At 43.5% G+C, this 26,588-nt stretch overlaps 1 protein-coding gene across 3 annotated transcripts in view; it reads right to left on the bottom strand.

Moving 5' to 3' along the window:
- Positions 1-26,588, bottom strand: part of Dab1 (DAB adaptor protein 1) — a 270,306-nt gene that overhangs the window by 35,430 nt on the left and 208,288 nt on the right. For 2 of the 3 annotated variants that reach the window (XM_076862388.2, XM_076862389.2), the window contains exons 4-8: positions 23,204-23,335; positions 22,453-22,572; positions 21,953-21,991; positions 20,327-20,392; positions 13,094-13,153 (exon numbers count right to left, since the gene is read on the bottom strand). In XM_076862388.2, coding sequence (XP_076718503.1) covers positions 13,094-13,153; positions 20,327-20,392; positions 21,953-21,991; positions 22,453-22,572; positions 23,204-23,335 — 417 coding nt within the window. The remainder of the gene's footprint in view (positions 1-13,093; positions 13,154-20,326; positions 20,393-21,952; positions 21,992-22,452; positions 22,573-23,203; positions 23,336-26,588) is intronic. The other variant, XM_076862390.2, reaches the window with a different exon arrangement.

Below are 26,588 nucleotides of genomic sequence, written 5' to 3'. Positions count from 1 at the left end.
ACTTGACTCCATCAACCCCACCCAGGTTCTCAACCTTGGAACAAAGGGCCAGATCCCATTCAAAGTGGTAATGTGACACAACCCAAGTGTGAGTCATGGACTGAGGACAGAGAGGAAGATGAAAGGAATCATTGCTGCCTTTGGCCAGAACCAAACGAAAGTTGGTGGAAAGACTGATGGATACATGCTTTTTAAAGTTAGAGACACAGAGCCATATACATATGAGTGACAGACTGTAGCAGAGGAGACAGGGCACTAGGTCCTTGTAATTTTGTTACTTGATTGCCTAAAGCTCATCACTTGAGAGGTAGCTTAGATTCCAGGTCTGCGTCGCCCCCACATGAGCAAGACCTTCCATCCATACCCCAGTTATCCATTTACATCCATTTTGTCCCCCACCACCTCTCTGCTAGTCTGCACCCACAGTGGCCCTTGCTTGTGCACCTCTGGATCTCTTTGCCCTAAGACTCAATCTTGCCCTTTCTGTATCACAGGGGCTGATCCCTGTAAATGACAATGCCAACTCATTTCCACTTAGGTTGGTCAACAGGAGCAGTGATTGGAAATTGGATCATAGGAAGAAGGAAGATGGTGGATTTCCTTTTAGCTCTCTCTAGGCAATATTTCTGCACTGGCTGAGTCTTCTTGTGAGTTCTTCTAGCAGGCAGCCCCTTGTCATGGTACCAACTCCGCTGACATCTTCCTCTGTGGCCCCAGTGTCTGTGGGCAGCCCAAACTCTTGGCTCAGCTAACACTACCTCCTGCTTTTGTCCTGCTAACCTAGCGGTGGTAGCCACTTCTATTACTGATCTGAGTTGCTCTCTGTCCCTGTTCTAACTCTGCTCTCCTGACCCCACTGTAACTAGTCCCCACATTAAATTTCCCCTATTAAACTACCTGGCAGGCATTCTATTTTCTCCCCTCTCCTGATAGTTACACTTAGATAATTCCATTAGCTTTTTAATGGTCTCCCCACCTGCCACAGATCACCAGAATGATATGGAGGAACACACCTCTAATGGTGCAGAGTCTTCCCAGCGGATCCCAGTGGCTCAGCACACTCCAGGCTCTTTGCTTGGGGGGCAGGGCTTCCCTTCTCATCCTCATCTTCTGCTCCCCCAGAGGCATCCTGAGGCCCCGCCACTCCAGACTGCTCATCCGCCTCTGGCATGGTGAGGCTTTTAATCATTCAGTCCCCATTTCCTGAACACTGTTCCTCCCTCTCCAGTGACAAATCCCATCCTCTTTCAACATTCTACTTGAACTGCAACTGCTGGGTGAAAACCTCACTGAACTCCTTTAGGCAAAATTTCCTGGCCCTCCACAGTTACAGCAATTGTAATTATTTTCATATGTCTATCATCTTGAGACAGATAAGATTCTTCAGCAGCCTATCTTCCTCATCTTTCTATTCCTAGGTGGAACATTCTCAGCAAATGTTTGCCCAATGGATAGATAAATGAATAAAAAAATAGAAATTAAAAAAAAAACACACACACCTTTCTAGCAATTGGAGCTGGGGATCATGAAAGCAACAAAGGTCTGTCACTAGGTATGTGATCTGAAGACAGATAGGAATGGTCATCCACATCTGTCCCAAATGTTCTTTAGAGATTCACGCATTGAGGGGAGGCTAAAAAAGATAACCCCTTTTTAAAATTCCTAATAACTCTAGGACTATAAGAATTCAGGATTCTATCTCAGGACAACTTTTATTAAATATGATTAAAAAGAAGTCCACCTAAGAATCATCAAAAGGGGCAACCTTCTATTTCATTCGTGGGAATACATCCATTCAGTCTCCCTTCTCTCACTTTGGTACAACCTCCTCTCGTGTGACATCTATGTTAACTGCATTGCCATAATTATAATTTCTCTACAATGTGGTGCTTAATGAGGAAGTGAAACTGACAAATGTTCAGACGAGATTTAATCCAATTATGCAACATCTTGATCCAGATTTCAAACTGAAGGAAAAACCAACTGCTGAATTGTGAATGAAAATTTATTTGCCATAAAAGATGGGAGTTGTTGGTGGGGGGAAGCAGGGAATAGTTACTGAGAGAGTTCCTGCAATTCTTCACGTTAATGGATTGACTCTTCTACATCTGCAGCAGAGAGGCTGAATGAAATCCTGGGCAAGGAAAATCAACCAAGTGCTGATTGTTAGGGCACAGGGGCCTCGTAGAGATACACGCAGGGTTTGAGGAGGGTGGGAGGCGGTGCTGGGAAATGAGAATCTCCCTGAGCTTCAGAAGAGGGTGGCTTTTAAGTGATATTTGTTCTTTGGAGCCCACAGATGTCCATTTAACACCAGGAGAAGGAAGCAGAGTGTCAGGCAGAATGAAGGTGCAGGATTGAACTGAACAGGACCCTGGCCATTCGGACTGTGGTAGAGTGAGGAGAGGTGCTCACAGCCAAGTCAAGGAAGGCTGGGCCACAGGAGGAAAATGTGCTGCTTGGTGACAGGGGGTAAGTGATGGGATCTCTTTAAGCCTCCGTTTCCTTATATATCAATCACAATCTTAGGATTGTGAATGCTGAAAAAGAGATAAACTGAATCCAGAGCCCAGGTTGTTCATGGCACACGGCAGATGCTTGATGAATTCTATCTACTTCATTCACAGCTGAATTAGCCTTAAATTCTTCATAGATACCATTAGTGCCAGCATTATAAAACAAAGAAAGGATCCGGATCAGAGGCTGAACATCAAATTCAATCATTAGGATTTTTGTTAGTTTCTCCCAGGGTGGCTCCTTTTCAAGATCTATCCAGCAGATCTGTAGCCCATATTTCAAGCTCTGCAGAAGGAAACCATGAAGGAATACAGTTTTTAGGCACCTACTTTGTGTCCAAAGCTTGCCCAGGGATCTGACTTGATTATGATCCCTGATAAATTGCTTTGCACCCAAAGCACCATCATCACAGGGTAAGTCCGTGATTTAGTCACTATGAGTTTCACAGTGGGTCACCCTAAAATTTTGATGCTAATGAAGAGTGGGATAGGTTTATGGGGTACCTGACTTGGTAGCTGAGACACTAGGTGTGGGATTAGGAGGTAAATATGGATTGACATGGTGGCAGGTGGAATGTGAGGGTGGATGAATAATTTTGAGCTCTATGATGGCATCCCCTTCACAACACGGGCGCCCTGGGAATCTGTTCATCTACCCCCTGAACACTGTTAGACACAGAGCGCTCCCTACTCTGAGTGGCAGTCCTGGCTTCTGAAAATTAGCTCAGATGGTCTGAAAGTTCTTTCTTATCTCAAGCCCAGATTTTCTCTCTCGAGCCTCTTGTTTTAATCATAAAACATCCCATAAAATATTAGAGGCAAGTAGGACCAACCTTCCCTAGGTATTTTCTCTTCTAGGGTCTCATGGAAGACAAACATCATCCTGTTTGCAGAAATTGCTTCCCTGGAAGCTTTGCATTGTCCTGAAAGCCTCCCAGGTGCCCAAGAGGTTGGAAGGTGGTGGTCATCATTTCCATTTTGCAGAGAAGGAAAACAAGTCTCAGGAAGTTGAAGTGATGGGTCAAGGTCACACCCCAAGTGTGGAAAGAGTTGTGGGGAAGGTGATGTCTGATCATTCCTTTCAGTTTCTGAATTCATGTTTCATCAAAAGAAATTTGACCATCTAAGTCCTTATTTACCACTATGCCCATCTTTTAGGTCTCCCTCTTTCAAAGGCAAAAAAAAAAAAAAAAAGTGACAGAGATAGAAAAAGTTCTGCTAGAATACGTTGACCGGTTATTACTGATAATCAGAAAGTCTTTTATGCCTAATACAACTACATAAAAGGGTTTTACACCGGGCAATTATATGGTGAAGGATAAAAGATCTTTTTCAGGCATAAGAATATTGTACGGGGGAACGAGGACAGCGAAGAAGAAAAGCACTAGGTATTTCTCGTGCAAAATGATGACAATCACACTAAGGTTCAGGCCTGTGCCATTGAAATAGTTGACTGTGATTCTGCAATCTGTATATGGGGTAAAAATGGGAGTTCATATCCCACTTGAATCAAAGTGTGAAATATGATATATCAAGAACTATGTTTTGAACAACCAACAATAAAAATTAATAATAAAAAAAGAAATGATGGTGGAATGTGATCGACATTATTATCCAAAGTATTTGTATGAAGTCATGAATTGGTGTGAATATACTTTGTATTCAACCAGAGATATGAAAAATTGTGCTCTATATGTGTGATAAGAATTGTAATGCATTCTGCTGCCATATATAAATTTTAAAAATTAATTAAAAAAAAAAGAAATAGTTGACTGTGAAGGTTAAATTTCTACCAAGTTCAGTGTCACGGGGGGTAATAAAGTCTGAAACAGGGAGCTCCACGGCCTGTGACCACACCTTCCCACTGTGGTCCCACTGTGGACTGGAATCATGTTTGAAGGCTAACGGATGCAAAAAGCGCTAAATAATGAATGCAGTAATATGAGGCTCCGCAAATGCCTTCTTCCAGAATGTGCATTTCTGATGGTCACAAAGAGGCCAGGGTTTTTGCCTAGAGAACATATTCAGCATCACTGGGTGGCAGATACAAAGATGACCTGTGTTCTCCCCTCTCCTCGAGATGGGAACTGATGATAATGTGACCAGCTCCCAGTGCTGTGAGCAAAGACAGCAGGCCCAGGAGTCAGGAGACCTCAGCCATGAGCCTGGAGGGTGTTTTCATTTCCCTTCAACCTGCTCACATCCTGCTCACCCCGCGAGCTATTGCCTAAGTTATGCTTTCCTTCTTAAAACCTCCCTGTCTCTCCAGCCTCTTAACATTTCCTGTTACCATGCTTTTATGCCCTTGGCTTTCAGAGACTCTGACATAAAAAAAATATATACCCATGTATTTAAGATTGCAGGAGAGATTATTCCCTGTGCAAAGCTTCCAGATGCATTGACCAGGGAAAGAGATAAAAATGAATATTTCTAGGAGTGAGTGGGATTAATCCTTATCTTGGCTTAGAGTTCCTTGGAAAGGGTGGAGGGGAGCATAGTATGACCCCAAGAGTCAATCTGCTAGAAGGGGACATCAGAGGTTCACATTAAAATATAGAAGCAGGAAAGGGTTGAGCATCCTAGCTGATGGGCCACAGAGGGTTAAAACTGGGGCAAGGATAAGTGGGCAGAAGAGAGGGAAGTATGGAATCAGCTTTCCCTCTTTACCTAGACCTTAGTTAACTGAACCAGCACTTTGTTCCCATCAGTTGATACACTGAGTGTCCAAACCTACTAAGGAATACAACAATTCTAACTGGGTACTGCCCTAAAGTTCTGCAATCCCCTGATCCATCACGGTTCCACGTTACCAAGGGTGCCTTGAACAATAGAAGAGCGACGAGAAGCTGCTGACTGAGATTCTAGGACACAGGTGGAGGATCCTGTGGCCTGAAAGGTGTGCCCACATGCTTTTCCAGGGCAAGGGATTCCCCAACCGAAATCTCAAGGAAAGCAGAAATTCTTAGAAGAGCTATTTCAGAGATTGTGATAGTTCTAAGTGATTCCTGTCCTCTAGGAGGTCACAGAAAAACAGGGAAAAGAGATGGACTAGTGGCCACTGAGTTCTCACTGCTGATTCTGCCTGTGGCTCACTTGGTCCTTAGGAAAAAAAACTCTAAGGTAGGAGCTGGTGTTGGCTCCATTTTACAGATAAGGGAACTGAGATGAACTGAAGTTCCCAAGCTAGGAAATGGTGAAGCTGGGATCAAGTTGTTCTTATTCCCAAACCCACACTTTAAACCACCAGAAAATACTGCTTCTTGAAAAGCATAGTAAAATGTGGTTACAAGTTCAGAGAGGTATGTTCCCCAAATAGAGTTTTCCCTAGGGGCTCGAGGGAAGCTAAAGGCAGAGAATAACACTTCAACTGGATCTTGAATGTTGAACCAAGAAAAATTTTCAAAAAGAGCCTTGGAATGTGAGAGCAGGATGGAGAGGGTTATGTGGTGCCTGAGGGCCTGAGGTCACTGAAGCTGTGCCCAGGAGAAAAGATCCAAGGGATGAAGGACATGGAACCGGAGGCCAGGTTACTAAATGGGCTGTCTAGCTGAATAGTGAAATCTCCTCAGATAATGGCCACACCAGGAAGGCAGCAAAAAATGAAACCGCAGAGCCAACAGAGAGAGAGTGTATCTCAACACTTGGCTATCATCCCTAAGTATTGATTTTACACAGAGACTGCAGGAGGTTGATTCATAATAGACCACACTCCCCACCTCTCCATATAGTCTTGCCCTTCTGCAAGGAAACTTTGCGATGATTCTCACCAAGGGGCAGTGGTTCCTCCCCAACCCCTGAATCTGGGACCGATTCATGAATTACTTTGGCCAAAGACTGTGCCAGACATGATGAACCTAGGCTTCCAGAGGCTTTGTGTGCACCTGCTCATGTTCAGGAAACCTTGCCACCACCCTATGACCACGACAGGGTCGACCCACTGGGGAAAGGAGGAGGCACACCTGGAAGAGAATCCTGCTGTTTCATCTGAAGCTATCCTAGAGCACTCTACAGCCAACCCCTAAACATGTGAGCAAGCCCAGTGAAGACAGGCAGAGCTACCTACACGGCCCACAGCTGACCATTGACCGGAGAGTTGAGGAATTCAGGGCAAAGCACACTAGAAGACTCACACAGCTGACCACTGTGAGCAATAACAAGTGCTGTGGTTTCAAGCCACTGAATTTTGGGTTAGCTTGTTTTATATCAATATTATGCATGTGTGCGGGCACACACACACACACACACACACACACGCACACACACTCACATCTTTTTCCAACAAGACCCTAACTGAAGTCCCTGAGATGTTTTTTATATTGTATGAAAAAAGAACCTTCAAGTCAAATAAAATCAAGAAAAGTTCAGTTGATAAAATATATATTTACACAATCACAATATATTTGTGTCATTTATTAATGTACAAATATATATTGCATTCTCAGTATATGTTAATGCATGAAAACTCTAAAAGTCTTCAAGAATTAATGTTTGGATTTGCTTGGAAGCATCTAGCTGGCTGATGCTCCTTGAAACCTCAGTGGGCAGATTTTCCTTTTTACTGCTCAGAACCCAGAGAAACTTCAAGAGCCACCATGAGTAAGTGTGAAGATGGTTTTATCACTTTCATATTTTACAGCTATATAAACTTTTAATTTTTAAAAAGAAAGTCTGTGGCTGAATATAGTCTGGGAAGTGGACTGGGCAATTGATGTGTCTAATTTTGTAGAATCTGAAACAAGGCAAAAGTATGTTGAAATACTATTAAAATCCAGGAATTACACTGGTTTTCAGATGAGAATCTGGCAAGATCACTGTGCTTGGAGTTCTTTCTCCCATCTTCTTTGGAACATACAAGCGGTTCCAGGGGTTTCTGGATCAGGACACTAGGCTGATGCTTAATTCTCTCGGATTGTTATCCCTACTATTTTTATAACGTCCAGGCTCCTCTTCAGGAAAATTAAAAGAACTTCGATGACCTGAACCACTTTCCATGGGGCTCCAGCAGGGAAATGCAATCCTAGGCAGTGGGGGAAAAATAACCCCCCAAAATAGCTCTGCCAAACAAGCAAAATGTTTTGGCTTGCCTGATGCAGAGCTCCCGATGTGGGAGGAGAGAGATGGCAGGTGTGTGCGCGTGAGCATTCGTATGCGTGTGTTTAGAAGGCCATCTGTCAGCCTGGTGATCCAGCTAGGCACAAAAACAACACACATTTATGGCAGCTGAAGGCAGAACAGGGCAGATCTGTTGAACACACAGTGCAGGAAGGGCGGGGCCAGGAGAACGTTGGCTGTGAGAGCAAACTCTGTTTTAGTTTGACATGGTGCCTTTGGCCCCAGAATGAACTAGAACTGAATTGTCTGACCATAGGTGAGCTTTAGATGTAAAGGCACTCCTTTATTCCTTCATTCCTCACCATGGTTCATTCATTCATTCACTCACTCATTTACTTCCTAAGCAGCTACTCTGTGACAATGCTCTCTGGTATAATAAGTCATGATGAATGTGGCACTGTTACAGCTTGAATGTGAGGTGTCTCCCAAAAGCTCATGTCTGAGACAATGCAAGAAGGTTCAGAGAAGAAAGGATTGGGTTGTGAGAGTCTTAACCCAATCAGTGAATAATCCCCTGAAGGGATTAACCGAATGGTAACTGAAGGCAAGTAGGATGTGGCTGGCATTGGTGGCATGGCTTGGGGGTATGTATTTGAATCTGGCATGTCTAGAGTCTCTCTCTCTCTCTCTGCTGCCTGATCATCACATGAGCTGCTTCCCTCCACCACAGTCTTCTACCATGATGTTCTGCCTCACCTTAAGCCCTGAGGAATGGAGCTTCTGCCTATAGATTAAGACCCTCTGAAACTGTGAGCCCTTAAATAAACTTTTCCTCCTCTGCAGTTGTTTTGGTTGGGTCTTTTAGTCACGGCAGTGAAAAAACTGATAAGAACAGACATGATTTCTGTCCTCAATGAACTCATGATGCAGGAGGGATGGAGTGAAGGGGACCAAATCTCAGTAAGTAATTCAATGCAACAAAATTTATTAAATATCTGTTAGTCGTTAAAGCATACTGAGTGATTGCAGAAATCAATGAATTGGTTTTCCTCTCACCATTCTATAGGTGAGAAGACTGAAGCATAATAGAGCAAAGGACTCACTGGAGGTGCCATAGCTGGTCAGGAAGCCGGGATTTAACTCAGATCTGTCTCAAAGAATGTGTTACAACCTCAGTCCTCAATGGCTAATTCATAAGGTTCAGGCCGTGTGCCAGCTGCTGAGATGACAGAACTGCAGGAGATGTGAATTTAGCCAAAGCTTTTGGGGAAAGCAAAGTGCAGTGGTTTCCATGGATACATTAAGAGAAAATGATGGTCCATTGTTATTGTTGCAAAGAGAAGTATAGGGGTATCCCATAAAGACTGATGACCTGTCGTGGGGAAGGAAGGCTTCCCAGCAGAGGTGAGCATTCACTTGGAGCAGCTGATAGGCCAGCTCCCTGAGAACTGTCTACTGGAGCATGGTTTATCCCAGCAATACGTACAAATGTTCCCAATCAAGTTCACATCCAAAAATGTTTCTTCTAACCTTTCAAACAAAGGTAAAGGGTGAGTATTTCTTTCTTTTAACAGATGATGACAGAGGATCAGAGATGCAGAACGCTACTTAGACAGCCCCAGTAAGTGGTCCTGGAAATAGTCAGGCCCACATGTGGCTCTGAAGAGTAGACATCATCTTTTGGCACTGGTGGGTGATTTCCCCCATGAGAGCTGCAGGCTGGTCTAATCATGAGCTCTTTGTAGACCTGGATCCAAGGGAGGAGACACTAGGTGGAAGTTAGAGCCCCAGCCCACTGGGCAGTTTCCCTTCTTGTGGGGAACTTGCAGAAGGCGTTAGCTCTCTGGGAGATGCTTAGCATGTGGGTTGGGCCATCCCTGGCTTAGTTGTCTTCCTGGCTAAGGGGAAGGTGACAAAAGCTTAGACAGTGAGTTGCTCTAGACAATGAGTCCTCATCAGAGAGGCAAGGGGAAAGCTAGAGGGCAGCAAGGTCCCAAGGGAGGGAGGGACTTGGCGGGGACTTGGAGGGCTGCTGGGAAGTTGGGTGAGTGGGACTGACTTTCCAACACACATACTGTTTTCTCATCAAGTTAGGTTCAATTACCCCTTTTGGTAAGTGAGGATCCTGGGATGCAAGGACAAGAAAATGTACCCAAATCCCACAGGAAATAAGCGGGGAGATCACACTCAACAGGTCCCACCTGTCTCGATGCTACAGCCTGAGGTTTTACCTCCTGTCTCTGTGAGGCTTTTAGGGATGAAGCCTATGGAAAATAGCTGTGGAAAGTTGTCATCATATTAGAGGAGATGGAGATTCGTGGAGAGAGCAAGTGAGGGCCATTGTAGGTCACTCATGCAGCCCAGAAACATCCCAAGCAAACTTCTAGTACCTTTAGTTAAGTGCAGTTTTTGGAGTCAGAAATACAGGTGATTCCCTTCAAAAGAAAGGACCAGAGATTTTTCATAAATGCTTTCTACAGAATAAGTCATCCATCTATTAATTAAATATTCCATAATTGCAGGGTGCCTGGCCTCCACCCACCAGGGCTTACTTCTGGTGATGCAGGTCCCCAGGAAGTTCATGTGGGTGACAGGGAAGAAGAGGAGCCACTGAGGGAGGAATGACAGGTCTGGGAGGCACAGGGCAGGGGTGATCAGCTGATGCTGCTCAGAACAGAAGTCCAAAAAGCTCTGGAGAACACAGAGTTTGCAGCCCATGTTGGACGAGGCCTGTAGGGTGCAGATCATGTGTGACTCCCCAGAAAATGAGGGTTCAGCAGGGCTAGGGGACATGGGACAGCCTGCATCTGTAAGGACATGGAGCTTGGACTTTGGTTGTTTGAGAGCACAAAGATGATGGGTCTGAATGGTTAATAAGTTCACAAAAACCAAGGTGGGAAATGGAGCACATTTCCTCATGTACCTAAACCTGTCAGGGGCACAGACTGAATGGGAGGGAGCTGGGCAATAAGGGCACGAGGAAACAAAAACGCAGAGAGCAGGGGTGCCTCAGGGACAGGGGCCTGAGGAGATTGGAAGGCTGTGAGCAACACCACATGGACCAGAGTCCCTCGACTCAGGTAGGTGCATTGCAAAAAGGGACAAGGGTACCGGGAGGGTGAGAGTGGACCAGAAAGACTACTGGCTCACAGAGGCAGAGTTTCAGGTTTGGAAGGGATGCCAAGGGTGCCTCTGCCTGCCCTTCCATTCATTCAGTGTTGGAACTCCTGTCCAAAACGTGGTCTTCAGCTCCGCTTGCTTAGGTCCAGGGATGGGGACCTTGCACTCTCAGGTGCCAGCATTCCCCCCTGGGATAGCTCTGCTTGTCAGGAAGGCCACCTGCGCTTTTAGCTACAATTGGCTTTCTTGTTCTGCCACCCACTGAGTCTAGTTCCGTGATGTGGCCTCCACGGTGCAGGATGGCCCTCTGCCACGCTGTGACCCCTGGGAGTCCCGTTCCATGTTCTGTGGTTTCTTTTCTCCAGGCCGTACATTTTGTGGTTTGTGGAGAACAGGCTGTCACCTGCTTTCAGTTACTCCATGGTGTACAGAACAGCAGTTTTCAGGCTATAACTAACCCTGAGTTATTTCATTGTATAATGAGCTACTCCTTTTATGAGCTACTCCATTTTGGTTTTAAGTGCTGAAGTAGAACGGCTCTACACCTTATTTGCACAAGTGAAAAACCACCATCTGCCTAGCACAACCGTAAGGCACAAACTGAGAAATTAATTGTGCCAATAAAAATGACCACCTGTGAAATTAATGAATCAATCAAAAGCACATGGATATGCAGGGGTCTATCAAACCCATATCAGAAAAACCAGACCCACGAGCCTATCGAACACACCAGACCACCAAATGAAGCAAACCCCTCACTGGAGGTCCATAAAAAGAGGAGCATCTGAGACTGGCTACAACAGCACCCCGACCCCATCACCCATGATCATGAGCCTTGCCAGGAAAATCACTATAGTGACAAACTTTCCCATCTTTGTCCTTGGGTTTCAGCACAGCGCAGTTTCTCTTGTCCATGATGACAACAGTACATGGCCACTCCAAGATGACCTTCTCAGAGACTGATGTCCATCTAGACCTTGGCCTAGAATAAGTTCCTGTGCTTTGACAGCTCTGTGCCCTGAACAAGTTCGTCATCCTGGTTCATAATTTTATGTGACCGCCTTCAGTGACTCTCGACATTCCTATCTGCTCTCCGCCAATGCTTTCAGGTCAGCTGTCTGAACACCTGCAGCTCCCTTGCCCCTTTCTTAGCCTTTCTGTAACACATGTAACATGTGATGTGTGTTGAGTGTTATAGATATCAGCAGTTATGATTGGAATAAAAGAACTGGTGATTGCCTGGCTTAGAATTAGTAGGTGACCGGTGAGTACTTACTGCTACTGCTGAAAGTGGTGTAGCCTGTGGATTTGTTGCTATTCAATAAATTCTGACATTGTGGAAAGACACAAACATGTTTGTCTATGTTAACAACATAGATTGCTCATGACAGGGTCCTTTGTTGCTCCTAATGAAATGGGGTTTCAGATCCCCTAATTAACCTTATCTTGAAACATGAGAGTATGCATTTATTTCTCTCATAGCAGGAGATACAGAACTCATAACAGTGCCCTAGATACAATCATTTTAGCTTCACAGAAGCTCTGTTAGGGTAAGAGCTGGAATTCTTAAGTATGTGTGAGATGAGGGAGATCGATAGTGATGAAATACCCTAGTTGCCTTTTTTTTTTTTTAATATAGATTGTGGCAAAATCACAAGTACCCCTCCTGAAAAACCTTCATTGGCTCCCTAATGCTGTGAATCACGTGTAGAAGTTACCTTCTAAGTGGCAGTTTGAGGTTCTAAGTATAAATTCTAGAAGTAGCAGCAGCTTTAGATATCACAGATCTGGAGGTTTTCCTTCCTGGCTCAGATTCCTGGAGTCCCACAGGGTTGAGATACACAGGACACCACTGTCCTTAACGTGGTGTGCCTCCTGGTTTCTCTGCAATCCTGCTACACATGACACATGACCTTTTCCAACAATGTCTTGCTCACAACTGGACCCTTACATACCCTGAAGGCCCTGCCAACCCTTCTCCTATTATAGTCTTTCCGAAACTTCACCACTTTCAAGTTGGAATGGGCAAGTCTCCTCAATCAATCAATCAATCAATCAATCAATCATCAAACATCAATCAATCAATGACACTGTCCTCTATCTTGACCAAGTATAGTAAAGCCTTGTCTGGAGTCAAGGAGCAGCTGAAACCCTGAGTTCCTTGGGCAGGGTGGTTTGCATGGTTTGACCCACTCCCATACACACAGGACCAGGTCTTATCCAGATTCAGCCCCACCCCCTTCACCCCTCCCATTCCTGCCTCATGCCTTTTTCCCCAGGCCCCACCGAGGAGTTGGCAGCAAAGCCACCTGGGCTGCCATCCTCATTCCAGAAGGAGAGCGCCCTCCACAGGCCGCAGGCACAGTGTGGGTACCAATCCAGCAACAGAGGGAAGATGTACTTACACTTACAGGTTGACTTTTTGGCACATCATAAACACCTTCCTTCTTTTGGCTGGTGGGAACCTATAGAAAAATCAAATTCAACATAATCAAAACACTCTGGTATTCCTTTTTCACAAAACAAAGCAGCCAGACTTCAACTGCAAGCTGGCTAAGTATGTGTGAGATGGCCCTAACCCCAAGGGACTAGCTATGAAAGCATCAAGCCAGGCTCTTCCCCAGGGAAAACCAGCTGGAGGGAAGGGGGTCAGGAAGGAGTGCTGGGAGGGCAGCTCTGCTCGGGGGCTTCCCACAGAATTACAGAACTGGAAGCCGCAGGACGTCAGGAAAAAATAATCCTCATTTCACTAAAGACAAAAACTAGGCCCAGGGAGGTGACATAATTTGCCTGAAGTGATTAAAAACAGTTTGTAGCTGAGTTTACACTGTTCAATGATAAGACTAAGATCCAGGCTGTAAAAATACTGTTGATACCAGGATCCTAGCACACATAGAGCTTCTTTGGGGATCATGTACAAACCATCTGATAATCACCGGAGGCTTTGTTTAGGAAAAGGCCCCACATGGCACAGAAAGCACGGCTCTAGGATCCAGGAGATCCTGATGGCTTTTAACATTTGCCTGTATCTTCCTCCCTCCCTCCTCCCTTGCTCATCCATCTGGTCTTCTTGGGCCACATGTATTAAGCATAATACCCTGAGCAGGTCATTTAGCTCCTCTGAGTTCACTGCTATCAAATGGGCCCTATCAGCTCTGCCTCATGCTCAGGTTATTGTAAAGATCAAATGAAAAAATGGATCTTTGATAAATAAAAACTATTAGGCACCATGACACTGTAATGTGTTAGCATGACCATTTCTTTTGCACTCATACATTCTGTATGTATGAGCATATTTTATAACATTAACAATAATGCGTCCAATACTTTTCCAATCAAGGACTTTGAATGGATACATTCCAGGTTGGAAGCAACCATTAGCTGTTTCTTCCCCAGCAACTGCCAGAGCTTAGCCCACGCCTCCCCTTCAGGGACCAAGCAGCAGTGGATTTCTAATGGTCTGATTGTGTGTCTTTTTTAACCAGACTGAGGCTTGTCAAGAGCAGCCTTGTAGTCTCATCCCCAATAGGCACTCTGTAATCATCAGCTGTGTCAATATACCAGAGGAATGTGGGGGAGAGTGAAGAAAGGAAAGGTATTTGCCAGGCACGGACCTGTTAACCATACTCATGTAAGGGAACCAATGAAGAATGTAATTTTTTTTTTTTGCTTATACTTTCCAGTTCCTCAGTCATTTTCATTCTCATTTAACTTAAAATTCTTATAATAAGCCCAAGAAATTGGTCTTATCATCTCTCTTTAAAATTATAGAAAGTGAGGCTTAGAGATGTTAGGGATTTTGCCCAAAGCTTCAAAGCCTGGTGGGGTTCAAACTCAAACCCAGCCCTTGCTGACTAAGACCCACCCTTCCTCCCTTCCTTCCTCCCTTCCTTCCTTCCTTCCTCCCTCCCTCCCTTTTTCTTTCTTTCTCCCCCCCCCCCCCGGTACCAGGGATTGAACCCAGGGGCACTTATCTCTGAGCCACATGCCCAGCCCTTATTTATTTTGAGACAGGGTTTTTCATTAAGCTGCTGAGGTTGGCTTTGAACTTGCAATTCTCCTGCCTCAGCCTCCAGAGATTCTGGGATTGCAGGTATGAGTTATCATGTCTGGCAAGACCTTAAGAGTATGCACTAACATAGCCTAGGCACTTTTTTGTGTGCTGGGCACTGTTCTAAGCATTTGTGTTTTACACACATTCTCAAGGAAAGTGCTGGTCAAGTCTATCAGGACTCCAACTGTCCTGGTGATGCAGAAGAGGAAAACAAGGCTGAGAGAGAGTCCAGTGGTCATTGTCAGAGGAAGCCAGGAGCTGGAGCTTGGGGAGTTTACTTTTGCTTACTGCAGTATACAGTGTGTGTGTGTGTGTGTGTGTGTGTGTGTGTGTGTGTGTATGCAGAGGGGCTACTCCAGGGGCATCTTCTTTGATATCACATCCTAAGTTCCCAGAGGTTCATGTGCATTCTTGCAGAAAACAGAACTGTTGAGTGAGCACGGCTGTGAGGAAGATCCCCTTCCAGAGGCACTTTTGCTAACCTTAGTTTGCAGGGAACCAATGAAGAATGTAATTTTTTTTTTTTTTTTTTGCTCCCAATAACTGGGCTCCATTGAAAAGGAATCCTCTCATAATGTCTATGGAGTCCTTGCAAATGAGGGCCAATAAATTACCAGCCCTCACTTTTGTTTTCACTAGCTCACCCTTTACTGAGCAAAATGAACAGCATTCTGTTCCCCGTAATTCACTGCTCACTACGGGCACTTAGCACAGTTGAACCGCGGCTGCCTCTCAATTATCCCTGCAAATGGAGAAGAAGCCATGCGATGGATAAACCCAAACTGTGCATAATTGAAAAAGCTTTCCTACTTGGCTCTCCCATGGGTGAGATATCAATCTGCCTGTTTGTCCTTTAAGATTTATCTCAGCTGGGACATCTCAGAAGACTTTCCTGCCCTCCCTAGGCCTGGTTTGCAGCCCTGTTCTGTACTTTTGTAAGCTCAGGTGCATCCTCTCATTAAAAAAGTAAGAGCTACCAAGAATCTGTTACGTATCATGTGCTGTGCCTTTCCAGGGAGAAGGACAGTGAACAAGAAGGATGTGAGCCTTGATTTGATTTAGCGAAGGTCCTTGTCTTGTTTGGGGAGATGGAACAGTGATCAGTCTACTAATGTAGAGTGAATGTAAAATATGCTTAATCTTTTTCAGGGAAGTTATTATATCACACTGCAACTGTTCCTGGTTCTTGATCCCACAACTCTGTAAGCTGCTCAGGGCAGGGTGGATACTTTATTTTCCTTGTATTCCTATCTGCAAATATCGGCTAAACAAAGAACCATCTAATCATGCAGGATGGATTGCAAGGGTGCCAAGGTCTGTGGTCCTGGCTCTCATCTCTATGTGTGTGGTCCATTCTATCTATACAGACCACTGTGGCACCAAAATGTGGCAGAAGGGACAAAATGATCTGGTTTCTAATCCTGTCTGTGCTACAGGCTATTCAACTCAGATCACTTCTCTCTCTGAACCTCTGTGTTTCCTTATCTGGTTCTTAAGAGCATCTAAGCTTTATCAATAAACCCCTTTAGGATAGAAACCATGCTGTGGTCACTATTTCTTCCTTAGGGGCCTGGCACATGCTAGGTGCCCATAAATACTATTCTGAATGAATGAGTTCACTGATGTTGAATTACTCTAAAAACTACATTTTAAGTACTGTACACAGAGGATACTTTTACTTCTGCAGTGTGTTCATTAATGAGCATGGAGAGGCAGTTCAACATGTATTGGGTGACATAAGACCAGAGCTTGACCATTTTAAAATGATGAAACTTGACACATGTGTAATGATTAACAATGATTTCTGAATAAATGAACTTGAAAAATTCATTGATCTCAAATTATAAGTAGGAAGATCTTGCTTATGTAGGCAGTTTGCTAAGGTACTCAAGAACAGGTGCTTAGAATTGGAGATCCTGATCTTGGTGAAATGGTTTTTCTTAGGTTGAAAATGACAGTCATAGTAGCTGTTCTTCCTATCTCATCGAGTCAGTGGAAGAGCTGAAATTAAAAGGTATGGAGGGTGCTTTGTATAATAAAAGTACATATTTTCAATTTCAATCAAATGTATAGAATCCTAAATGACCAAATATAATGTTATTTCTACCAACCGTTATGTTTATCACGAGCTCTGGGTCACTGTAAAAACAACTGGTTAATTTTTCTGAGGCACAGAAGCAAAAGACAATTATAATTACTAATATGGTTGGGAAGATAAGACTCCTGATTTTTGGAAAGAGATCACATTTACCCCAGAACCTCACCCTATCTCCTGTTGCATACAAATAGCAAAGTCAAGAGAAGGAGCTGTGTTCTGCTAGGCTTTCTGACAAGAGAAGGTGAGCATGTAAGTTCTACTGCACTTAATACATCATCATAAGACATCATCAACAGCATCTGGTATTGACAACCCTGGGAAATGAAGGAAGCATCATTCACAAGGGGGCTACTGTGGACCCAGGGCTCCTCTCTTCCCTTTGCATCTCTACATCATTTCTGAAAGCAGAGAATGCATTATCCCTATTTTATAGCCCAGGAAATTGAGATACAAAAATTATGTACTTCATTCAAGGTCACAAAACAGGTAAAGGGGATGAGGTCCCAGGCCTGTTTGCCTTATTTCAGAAGACTGGGAAGGAAATAAAACCTAAGATCACTTCCAGCCTTGCTTGAAGTAGAACAAACACTGCAAAGGACTCGGGAGGAATAGCCGTGCACCCTTGCAAACGCTTAAGAAAAAAAGAATGAGGCTCCTAATAGCTGCGACTTAAGAGCCCAGCTTATCTCTTGTTAAGTGCATTGGGTTCAGGCAGACTGGCAGTGCAAGAGAAGAAAATGACCAGGGGCCTTTCCAATAGATGGGGATAAAATATTCATTCCCTTAAATGGTGCTTTTCTGTTAATGATGGACAGATGGGAGATCAGAGGCCAGAGCTGCTAAGACAAGTGTGATTTTTAGATAGTGACTTGAAGCATGCACAGAATCCAAGTATGGAACTCAGAATCAGGGAATTCTGAGCTGAAAAGAGCCCCAGCATTTATTTATTTACAGAGGTCAGAGAGATCTGCCTCTAGGGATTCAACCTCTCACTAACTCTGTGACCTAGCAGGTCCCTTATCTCTGTCAACTTCACTTCCTTTGTAAGGTCGGGAAATGTCCCCATTCAAGTCACAGGGGGTGTTATGAAAGCTAATAAGATGCTGCTTATAAACCCCATTCAGAGAGCCAGCTCACTGTTCATACTCATAAGTACCCCATTTCTAAGAGTCCTACTGCCCTGTTAAGTAAACTAAGATACTTCCCCCAACATCAGTGTCCTATGGTGAGGTGTTAGTTGCAAAGGGAAAAAAGGACTTTCCCCTAGAGATTGAGCCTTACATGCTCATTTTCCAGATGAGTAAACTGAGATCCAGAGAGGGAAAGGAACTTGAGTCAGTGGCTGAGCTGACGTGTACCAAGACCCTGAAGCCACACAACCAGACCCACGTTCTGTGATCAGGTGGGGGCCTCTTCCTTAACATTCTACACTTGGGGTTAGAATGGCTTGCTTCATTCTCATGCCTCCATGTGAGTCTGGGAGAAATCATTCCCCTGCTTTGTTAATGGGGAAACTTAGTCTCTTAGAGGGCAAATATCTCGCCCACTATCACACATCAAAGATAGCTAGTGACAGAGCCAGGACTGCACTGCAGCTCTGCACCAGCCTAATCCAGATTTTTCCAGCACACTAGGATAATCTTCTCTCCCAGCTCTTGCCCCGCCAGGCTCTTGGAGACTCCCCAAACAGAGCCAAGACTGGATTCAGAAACCTACTGCAAGCCAGACAAGGTGGCGCATGCCTGTAATCCCAGTGGTATGGGAGGCTGATGCAGAAGGATAGTGAGTTCAAAGTCACCTTCAGCACCTTAGTGAGGCCTGGGGCAACTTAGTGAAATCTTGTCTCAAAATAGAAATAACACTGGGCCGGGGATGAGGCTCAGTGGTTAAGTGCCTCTGGGTTCCATACCTGGTAACAAAATTTAAAAAAAGAAAAAGAGAAAGAAAGAAAGAAACCTACTGCAAAGCCTGCTTTATTTTAAAGGTGCTCTCTCTTTCTGGGATGACTAGCTAATGACTCCTTTGGCCTCACATTCAGACACTGCAAGGTTGCACAGTACTTTAAAATGTGACACTGGGGACAATTGCAGTTTTTCTTTTTAAAGATAGAAACTTTATAAATTATGACTTTAAACAAAACCTCAAAGCATAACCTCACACTTGAACAGAATCCAGATGAGTCCAGCGGAAAGAAACAGATTATTATTCCACAAGGCTTGTTTAAACAGAGCGGTTGGTAGAAATAACATTATATTTGGTCATTTAGGATTCTACGCATTTGATTGAAATTGAAAATATGCTTTACTTTTATTATGCAAGTAATACACGCCCAAGGCAGAATAGCAGACCACACAACTAAGTAAGTTAAGGAAATTAAAATCAGTGATTAAATACATTAAATTTTTCCCTCTCCCATAGTATTTATGTTTTAAATTAGGACTAAAATTCTAATTAGTGAAAAATTGCAGACCGCCGTATTTATTTGACGTGCCGCTGTGCTGTGTTGCAATTACTCAAATAGCAGCTTTGAGGGAAAGCGTGGGAGAAGCCTGAGCTCTGTCTCTGAGCATGCCTGGCTTCAGGTCTCAGCTGTGAGTAGTTGAATAACTGGGAGGAAGCGGCTCAGCTTTTCTGAGCCTCAGTTTCTCCCTCTGAAAATGAGATTAAAATACCTGCTCAGTAGCATATTCTTGAGAATTCAGTGAGTTTAAAAAAAGTGTTTGGCATTCTCCACAGAGCAAATATTTGAGAATATTAATTTTCCCTTCCTTCAGGGTGGATAAAACTGTTAGCTGGACCTTCTTTTATTTGGTTAGTACTCCCTGTGTTGTTTTCAGATAGTAATTTTGAACCTATTGCTTATTTTTAGTACTGGAGTTAGCTTTTTAAAGATATCTGATGAGGAGCTGGGCGTGGCTGTGCAAACCTGTAATCCCAGAACCTGGAGAGGCTGAGGCAGGAGGATCTCGAGTTCAAAGCCAGCCTCAGCAACCTAGTGAGTCCCTAAGCAACTCAGAGAGACCCTGTCTCTAGATAAAAATACAAAATAGGGCTGGGGATGTGGCTCAGTGGTCAAGTTCCCCTTAGTTAAATCTCTAGTAGCCTGCTTCCCAAGTCAAATAAAATATATATTTTTTTAAAAAAAGATATTTGATGAGGGTTTTCTTTTGAGAAGCGAAGAATCCTCTTATTATATGATGAGGACAATCTGCCCACTTTAATACAATGAAATGTTGCATTTTTGCTTCAATTAAAAAATGGTTACGACTCTTCAATACTATAACACTGTACCCAACTGTCCATTCAACATTTCAAAAACAAGGCATGAAAACCGCAGGTAAATTGCTGGGGAACTAGAAGCCAATTCACTCAAAGGTATTTCAACAAGTCTGGAATGACCAAGAGACCCCTAGGCTCTCACTGAGACCCCTCAGTGCTTCATGCATTTCCTAGTGGTGCAATGGTAAGAGGCAAGCAATCTGATACCTGGTAAATGTTTTCTTCTGTTTCGGGATCACGGATTGGCTCGTGTCCAGCCTCAAACACAATGTACTATTACAGGAGCCGCCCGAGAGGAAAGGTCAGAGGTGAAAAAGAAAGAGGAAAAAAAAGCATTTGGAATTCAAGATACAAATCACAGTAAGCATTCAAGAAACAGGCACAAGAGAAAACACCTTGAAGAAACATTTTGCGTTACTGAAATAAAATGGGTCTTGTGCATTCTGGACTTTTTAAAGGAAAACTGTGCAGATCTGCTGCTCAGTCCTTCAGCAATGAAAGCTCTGGGCCCCTGAAGATGCAACCTCTTTGTTCAATGGCATTGGACTCAGTATTAGCTGAATACACTGGCACTGCTATCTAATGGGAATGCCTAAGACCCTGACTTTGCAAATCTTGTTATGGTTGAGTCGCCTTCCATTGCTCACTGGACACCCAAGGTCTTTGGTCAAACTCTGAAGAGCTCAGAAGCCCCAGACTCCCTTTTCTTATAACTATCACCATGTTCTACATTCTCAGTTTTAAACACTGAACATCAATTTTTTTTTTCATGCACATGTTTTAGATTCTAAAGGACCAGGACATTTCAAAGAGAATCCTCTTCTTCATTCTTTGTAAACAGAGGCTAAAGCTCACATTATAAACAACTCCTCTCCTCAGCAGTTAAAAGCAAGGGCATGTGATTAAGTGCCCCTCTAACTTTTGCTTGTCATATATATACTAGGAACTTTTTCTGACTCAAGTTATCAGTATTATTTTACTTTTGTCATAGCAGTACCAGCTTTCTGTATGAAAATATGCATTAATATACCAAGCATATGCAATATGCACCTACATAAACCTCTGTATCCCAGTTAGAAATGCAAATTGGAGTTTATGTTTCAAAAGTCAGTTTTTTTTTTTTTTTATCTTCTTTCTCGATTTAGGAATAAACTTAATGGAGGAAGAAGCCACCTATTCCCTTTTTTACTGCATCGCTGTTTGCATAGAGCTCAGACATGAACCCAAGAGAGGTCATCTCTACCCACCCCTGGGCTGCAGACCATGAAGAGGGTGCAGAGGAAGCTCCAGGCAGAGACGTCTCTGGCATCTCTCTCGCTGTCCTCACGACAGCCCCTGTGACATGAGCAAGGTGATCAGAGGCCCAGGCTGCCCCACTGGGGGGTCAGAAACACTTCTCTTCATAACTGCTACAATTCACAAACCATTCTCTGGGTTGGTGCTCAAATGTCACCCAAACATCAGTCCCCCTCTCTAATTCTCAACTCAGAAAACTACCTCATTATTCATTTTCTCTCTAAAGCACTTAGAATATTCAACAGATTCTTAAAAACATTCAGCTTTGGGATCAAACTCTTACAGATTGTGGAGGGGGCTGAGGCAGGGGGAAGAGGGAGGAGCGTATCTCCAAATCCCATGTTCCTGGGGCTGGCCAAACTTCTGCTAGGATTTATGGAAATTTCCTCCTGGAGGGGCTGGCAGCCCTTGCCCTCAGAAATAATCTTGGTCCCTCTCCAGGTTCGGCAGTCAGTGCGTTCAAGTTTCTGACAAAGGGGCTGCACCACAGGCAAAGCCCCTGTAGAACCTAAAACTCCGACTCGTAGCAGAATTTACCTGGTACACAGGATCTTCAACATCCTCTTCCAAAATTGTCTATCACAGTGAGGGGAAGGAGGGCAAAAAGCAGAGGGCATAAAGAAAAAGACGTGAGATTGTATTCAGAAATTATAGGACAGCAGAGAAACCAGCTCTGGGTAGGATACACTGGTGGATCATTAATGTAGAAAACACAGAGAAAATGGCAGAATTCCAAAGCCCCCCACCCCCATCCCCTTCTTTAACAACAAATAGTAAAAGCAACTATGGGTCTTTAGTCCTCTTCCCCTGAAATCCTCCTCTGGATTAAAGATTTCACTTTCTCTAACACATCTTGAGTTTCAGAGAATAAGGGATCATTTCTAACGGCTGGCATTGGGTGACTGTAATTTACGCAGGAACCTTTCATCTTTGTTTATTTCTGCTTGGCAGCAGCAGAAGGCCTGGCTGTCAGTTTTCACTTCTGTTTATTTTAAGCCCCAATCTTCTCCAGCATCAGGACAAACTCATAGGTGTACCTGGTACACGGCTTGCTCACACTGCTTATCTTTTTGTGCCTTCTTTTCCAATTCTTCTCTTTGCTTCAATTCGTAAATGAGTTGAAAGAGATCTCTCAAGTCCAGAATAACAGGTTCAGCCTGGAGTGAAAGTGGTAAGCACGTTAACAAGGGATCCATACTGAGCTGCAAGCCACCAATTTTTGTTTTTGTGGCTACGACCCGCAGCGCTTCATTTTTCTATTAAACTGAAAGCATTCCATTTTTAATTAATTCTACCTTGTTTATATTGGTTTAGCAAATTGCATATAGGCTAAAGTTCATTTCTTCAGCTCATTATATTTGCAAATTCATAATAATCATAAGCATAAAAGGCACTGCTTTTATTTATTAGTGAATTCGAATATAATAAAATTAGGGCAGACCTTATGCAAAACAGTTATTTGTTTTCTCTTATTTTCTTTATAAAATAGGCTATGAACACAAGCAAGCTTACTTATATGCATGCCTCTACCTAGCTTAATCAGAATGGAAAATAATTAGTCATTAGGAAATACCCATTAGGAAAAAATTAAAATAAAATTACTGAATGGGTATGAGTGAGAGTTCTTGCTCCAAGGCTATTCTTCTAGGTGGGCATCTGAGGATCAGCTTCTGGTGATGACTCATCACTTGGTCACATAGCAGAGTAGATTTTAGAAAAGCAATAGGGTGATGCTGTGGTCCCCCAGAGCTGCCAAGAAGGTCACTGGGCTGGGACAGGAATACTTACCGCCTGGGCTGTTTTTATGGCCACAAATCTGTGATTCCCTTCCTTTCCACAAACGTATCCAAAGGCCCGGTGGTCTGTGATGTCCTTTGCGATGTAGGAAATTTCATGAACAGCATGATGATGCTGAAGGGCCTATCAGAAACAAAACAAAGACCGCATTTCAGGGAAATTTCCCTTCAAGTTGTTGATTGGTAAGAGAGGCGCTTCAGCTAGGTGTGAGCGGGCCCAGAGGGCTTTGGAAAAGCTGTGTGGTCCAGACAGAAGGAAAAAGACCTGTCTATCCTTGGGTGATGGAGGTCCTCCTCCATGGTCTCAATGTTGTGACCAGAGAGAGGAGCAGGAATGTGCATGTGCTGAATGAGCATCTATGGGGGTGATGTCACCCTGTCTAATTCAGTGGCTATGCTTCTGCTGAGCTGTCTTTGCAATGCAGCCCAGTCAGACCTTCAGTTTGGTGGTTAACACTTGCAAACCTTGGCTTCTGCATGGTGTGGCAGAGGATGTACCTGAACGATCCCGGGGGTACCATTAATATTCATAGCAGTAGCTTTGCATGGCTACCGCACTTTTCTGGATGTTGGTGATATACTGCTGAGGAGTAGATGATTTTCTCTACTTTATCCAAAGTCACCATTTGGGACAGAGGTAGGGTTATGTATAGGTTGATCTTTGCAAATTTCTTTTATCTACCTACCCAAGTCCTCATTCTCTTTCAATGGCCACTTAAAATGGTACCACATCTATGAAACATCCCTAAACAAGGTGAGCCTTCTCTCCCCAGTGGATAACTCCCTCTCTCTCTCTTGTGTTTCCACAGAACTTCAGGGAGGCTGAAACTCTTGATGGATTCCTCACACGGGAACCCCTGGGTTTCCTGCTTTTCTGGGTCATCTTGCTCCAATATGTCTGCTTGACTCCTTGTCTGTCTGTCTGTCCCAGCAGACTCTGTCTTCCTGATATCTGTCATGTTTGCTGTGTCTGGTCCATAGTTGTGGAACTAAAGTAAACTGGGATTGACGATCAATAATTTGAAATTCTTTTGAAATTGACCTTCCTGACTTTATTACTTGAGCCTCAACAAACAATGTTCACCATCCTGTTAGGTGATGGTAATCTTTATGATTATTTTCCTAGATTAAATCTTGTAGCGCAATCTTCATTAAATAGTACCATATAAAAGCTTAGAGATGCTTTTGGAGGCTTGTAGCATGGTAAAGCCCCTATGAAGGGCCTTTTCATTATATTGGATATCAAGAGGCTTGAATGCTTACTACGGTGTAGACACAAAGCACTGACTCTCCCTCTCTGGACCTGAGTTTATTTCTTGAGCAAATGAGAAGTGTACATCACATCAAAGGCTCCCACCCCAAAGCTCTCGATCAACAGGGCTTATTAAAGGCAATAAAAAGAACCCCCAAGCAAATTTCAGAAACTCAAAAGGATGAACAGAAATTTATAATGATTCCTAATAAGGCTACAGATTTCTTTGCACGTGCAAATAAAAACAAGCGTATGTGGAATTATATCTCCTTATTGTTGTTATATTTCTCAGCTCAAGTTTACAAAGTTATAGTTTAAATAGTCGAAGTAGGAAAATGAATGCTTTAAATGCAGTTTTCTGGGGAACAAAATCTTTCCCATTACTGAATTCTAGAAGGGAGGGAGAAATGTAACCCTAAGGAAGTTAGTTATGAAAACACTGGGAACCACCAGAGGAGACAGGAAAGATTCTGTAGGGTCCTGTTTCATCTCCCCATATCCTTAAGCTATTAGGAACTCCTTCCTTAAAGCCAGCTTCTGGGTGTAGGGGTTCTGCCTCTCTTGATGGTCAACTCCTTAGATTTAGACCACAGACCTTCCCAAATGTCTATTCCCCCATACATTGCAATCTTAGTGGGCTTCGGACCACATGGGCCATCTGCTGTAGCAGAAGTGCCTGCCTTTGCCTTAACTGTTCAGGACCTGAATGTTTTTCACCTCGCCCACTTTCTTAGAACTCTTTGCTTGACTTCATATGTAGTGGCACCCCTTTCTCCACAGAAAATCTTAACTAAGCTTCTCCAGAAATCTTCGCCATAATTGATTTGAGGACTATCAGCAAAAAAGTCTCCACAAAAGAGTTCAATGTAGGTAAACTTACTCTTTTCCTGTTGCTCTATTTTACTTGGCCAGTGGCCTGGAAGAAATCAGCACTCCAGGTGCAGAATGCCCCTTTACTAGTTTTTCACAAACATTTAGTAGTTTGTAGGAGTATGTTTGCAAATGCAAAATGTGATTTAAAAAAAGACAAATCCTTCAACAAGGCCCTCTGGCCTTGAGCTGGGGCTTCACAGAGATGTCTACATTTCTAAGAAAAGAAAAGTTACCAATTGGGCTCCATGGTAACAGCTGGCAGGGGGAGGAAAGAAAGGGAGAAGCTCTCCCCTTCTCAGGTGTTGAAGGGTTAACTTGCCCAGAACAGTGAAAGAAAAAGATGCTTTTATGTGAACTTCTGCAGACTGAACTTCTGAGCCCTTCTCCTTATATGCTGGGTATAAAGTTCTGAAACTACCTGAACTTGGGGTTCAGTAAATTAATTGATTACAGTGAAAGCTATGCCCCCTGAACTTGGCTGCAGCCAAATAAAACTGTTTCCTGCTATCTTCGGTGCCCTGCCTTGTCTGTCCCCTACAACACATACACTGTGTTGCCTACTAGACATCACTCTTAGAGGGTAGATATTGTCACTGTCCCATCACCCTAGTCCCTCAAGTGACAATAAAATGAGAGTGTATAATTCTAATAAACTTTGATACAAACAAAGCTGGTGAAGGAGGAAGTGTTTTGTTAGCAAAATAATCAGGATCTGCTTATTTTTGTTTTATCCAGAGGACATATTTAGCTGGTAGAGGAAAACTGCTCCAAGAGTAGTAGCTTTTCCATGGTGCTAATGATGTAAAATTGATGAGATTTATATTCACACACCATGGGGGCATTGATTTATAAGCTTTTGTGAGCCACAATGGTGTGCGGCAGCGGGAAGTGAGGGACAAAGACTTTCTTTTCTTCTCTCCCTTTCCTGAAAGTATTTCTCACTGCATAATGTGGAAAATGTTATCCACGTCTCCTATTAAATCAAAGTTTGACGACAGTGCCTTATTGATTGCCAAGTGGAATATTGCTCTAAAATTAAACTGTGATTAGAAGCCTTCCTGGTGGAATTAGATTTACAGATGATTCTGCAATGGTAAAATATCACCTACTATGCAAGATAGCAGATGGAGATGTTTTAATTTATCTGGGAATCCTCATTAAGTGTTTTAAAATCAAAACATTTTTAATGCCTGATGATACCTAATATTGCCTTGCAAAGTGTAGCTGTGGGTGTGGACGCGTGAAGTGCTTA

The sequence above is a fragment of the Callospermophilus lateralis genome, chromosome 7, assembly GCF_048772815.1.
Source record: "Callospermophilus lateralis isolate mCalLat2 chromosome 7, mCalLat2.hap1, whole genome shotgun sequence".
In the NCBI taxonomy this organism is placed as follows: Eukaryota; Metazoa; Chordata; class Mammalia; order Rodentia; family Sciuridae; genus Callospermophilus; species Callospermophilus lateralis.
The sequence above is the reverse complement of the archived record's forward strand: the minus strand, read 5'-3'. Positions and strand labels throughout refer to the sequence as shown.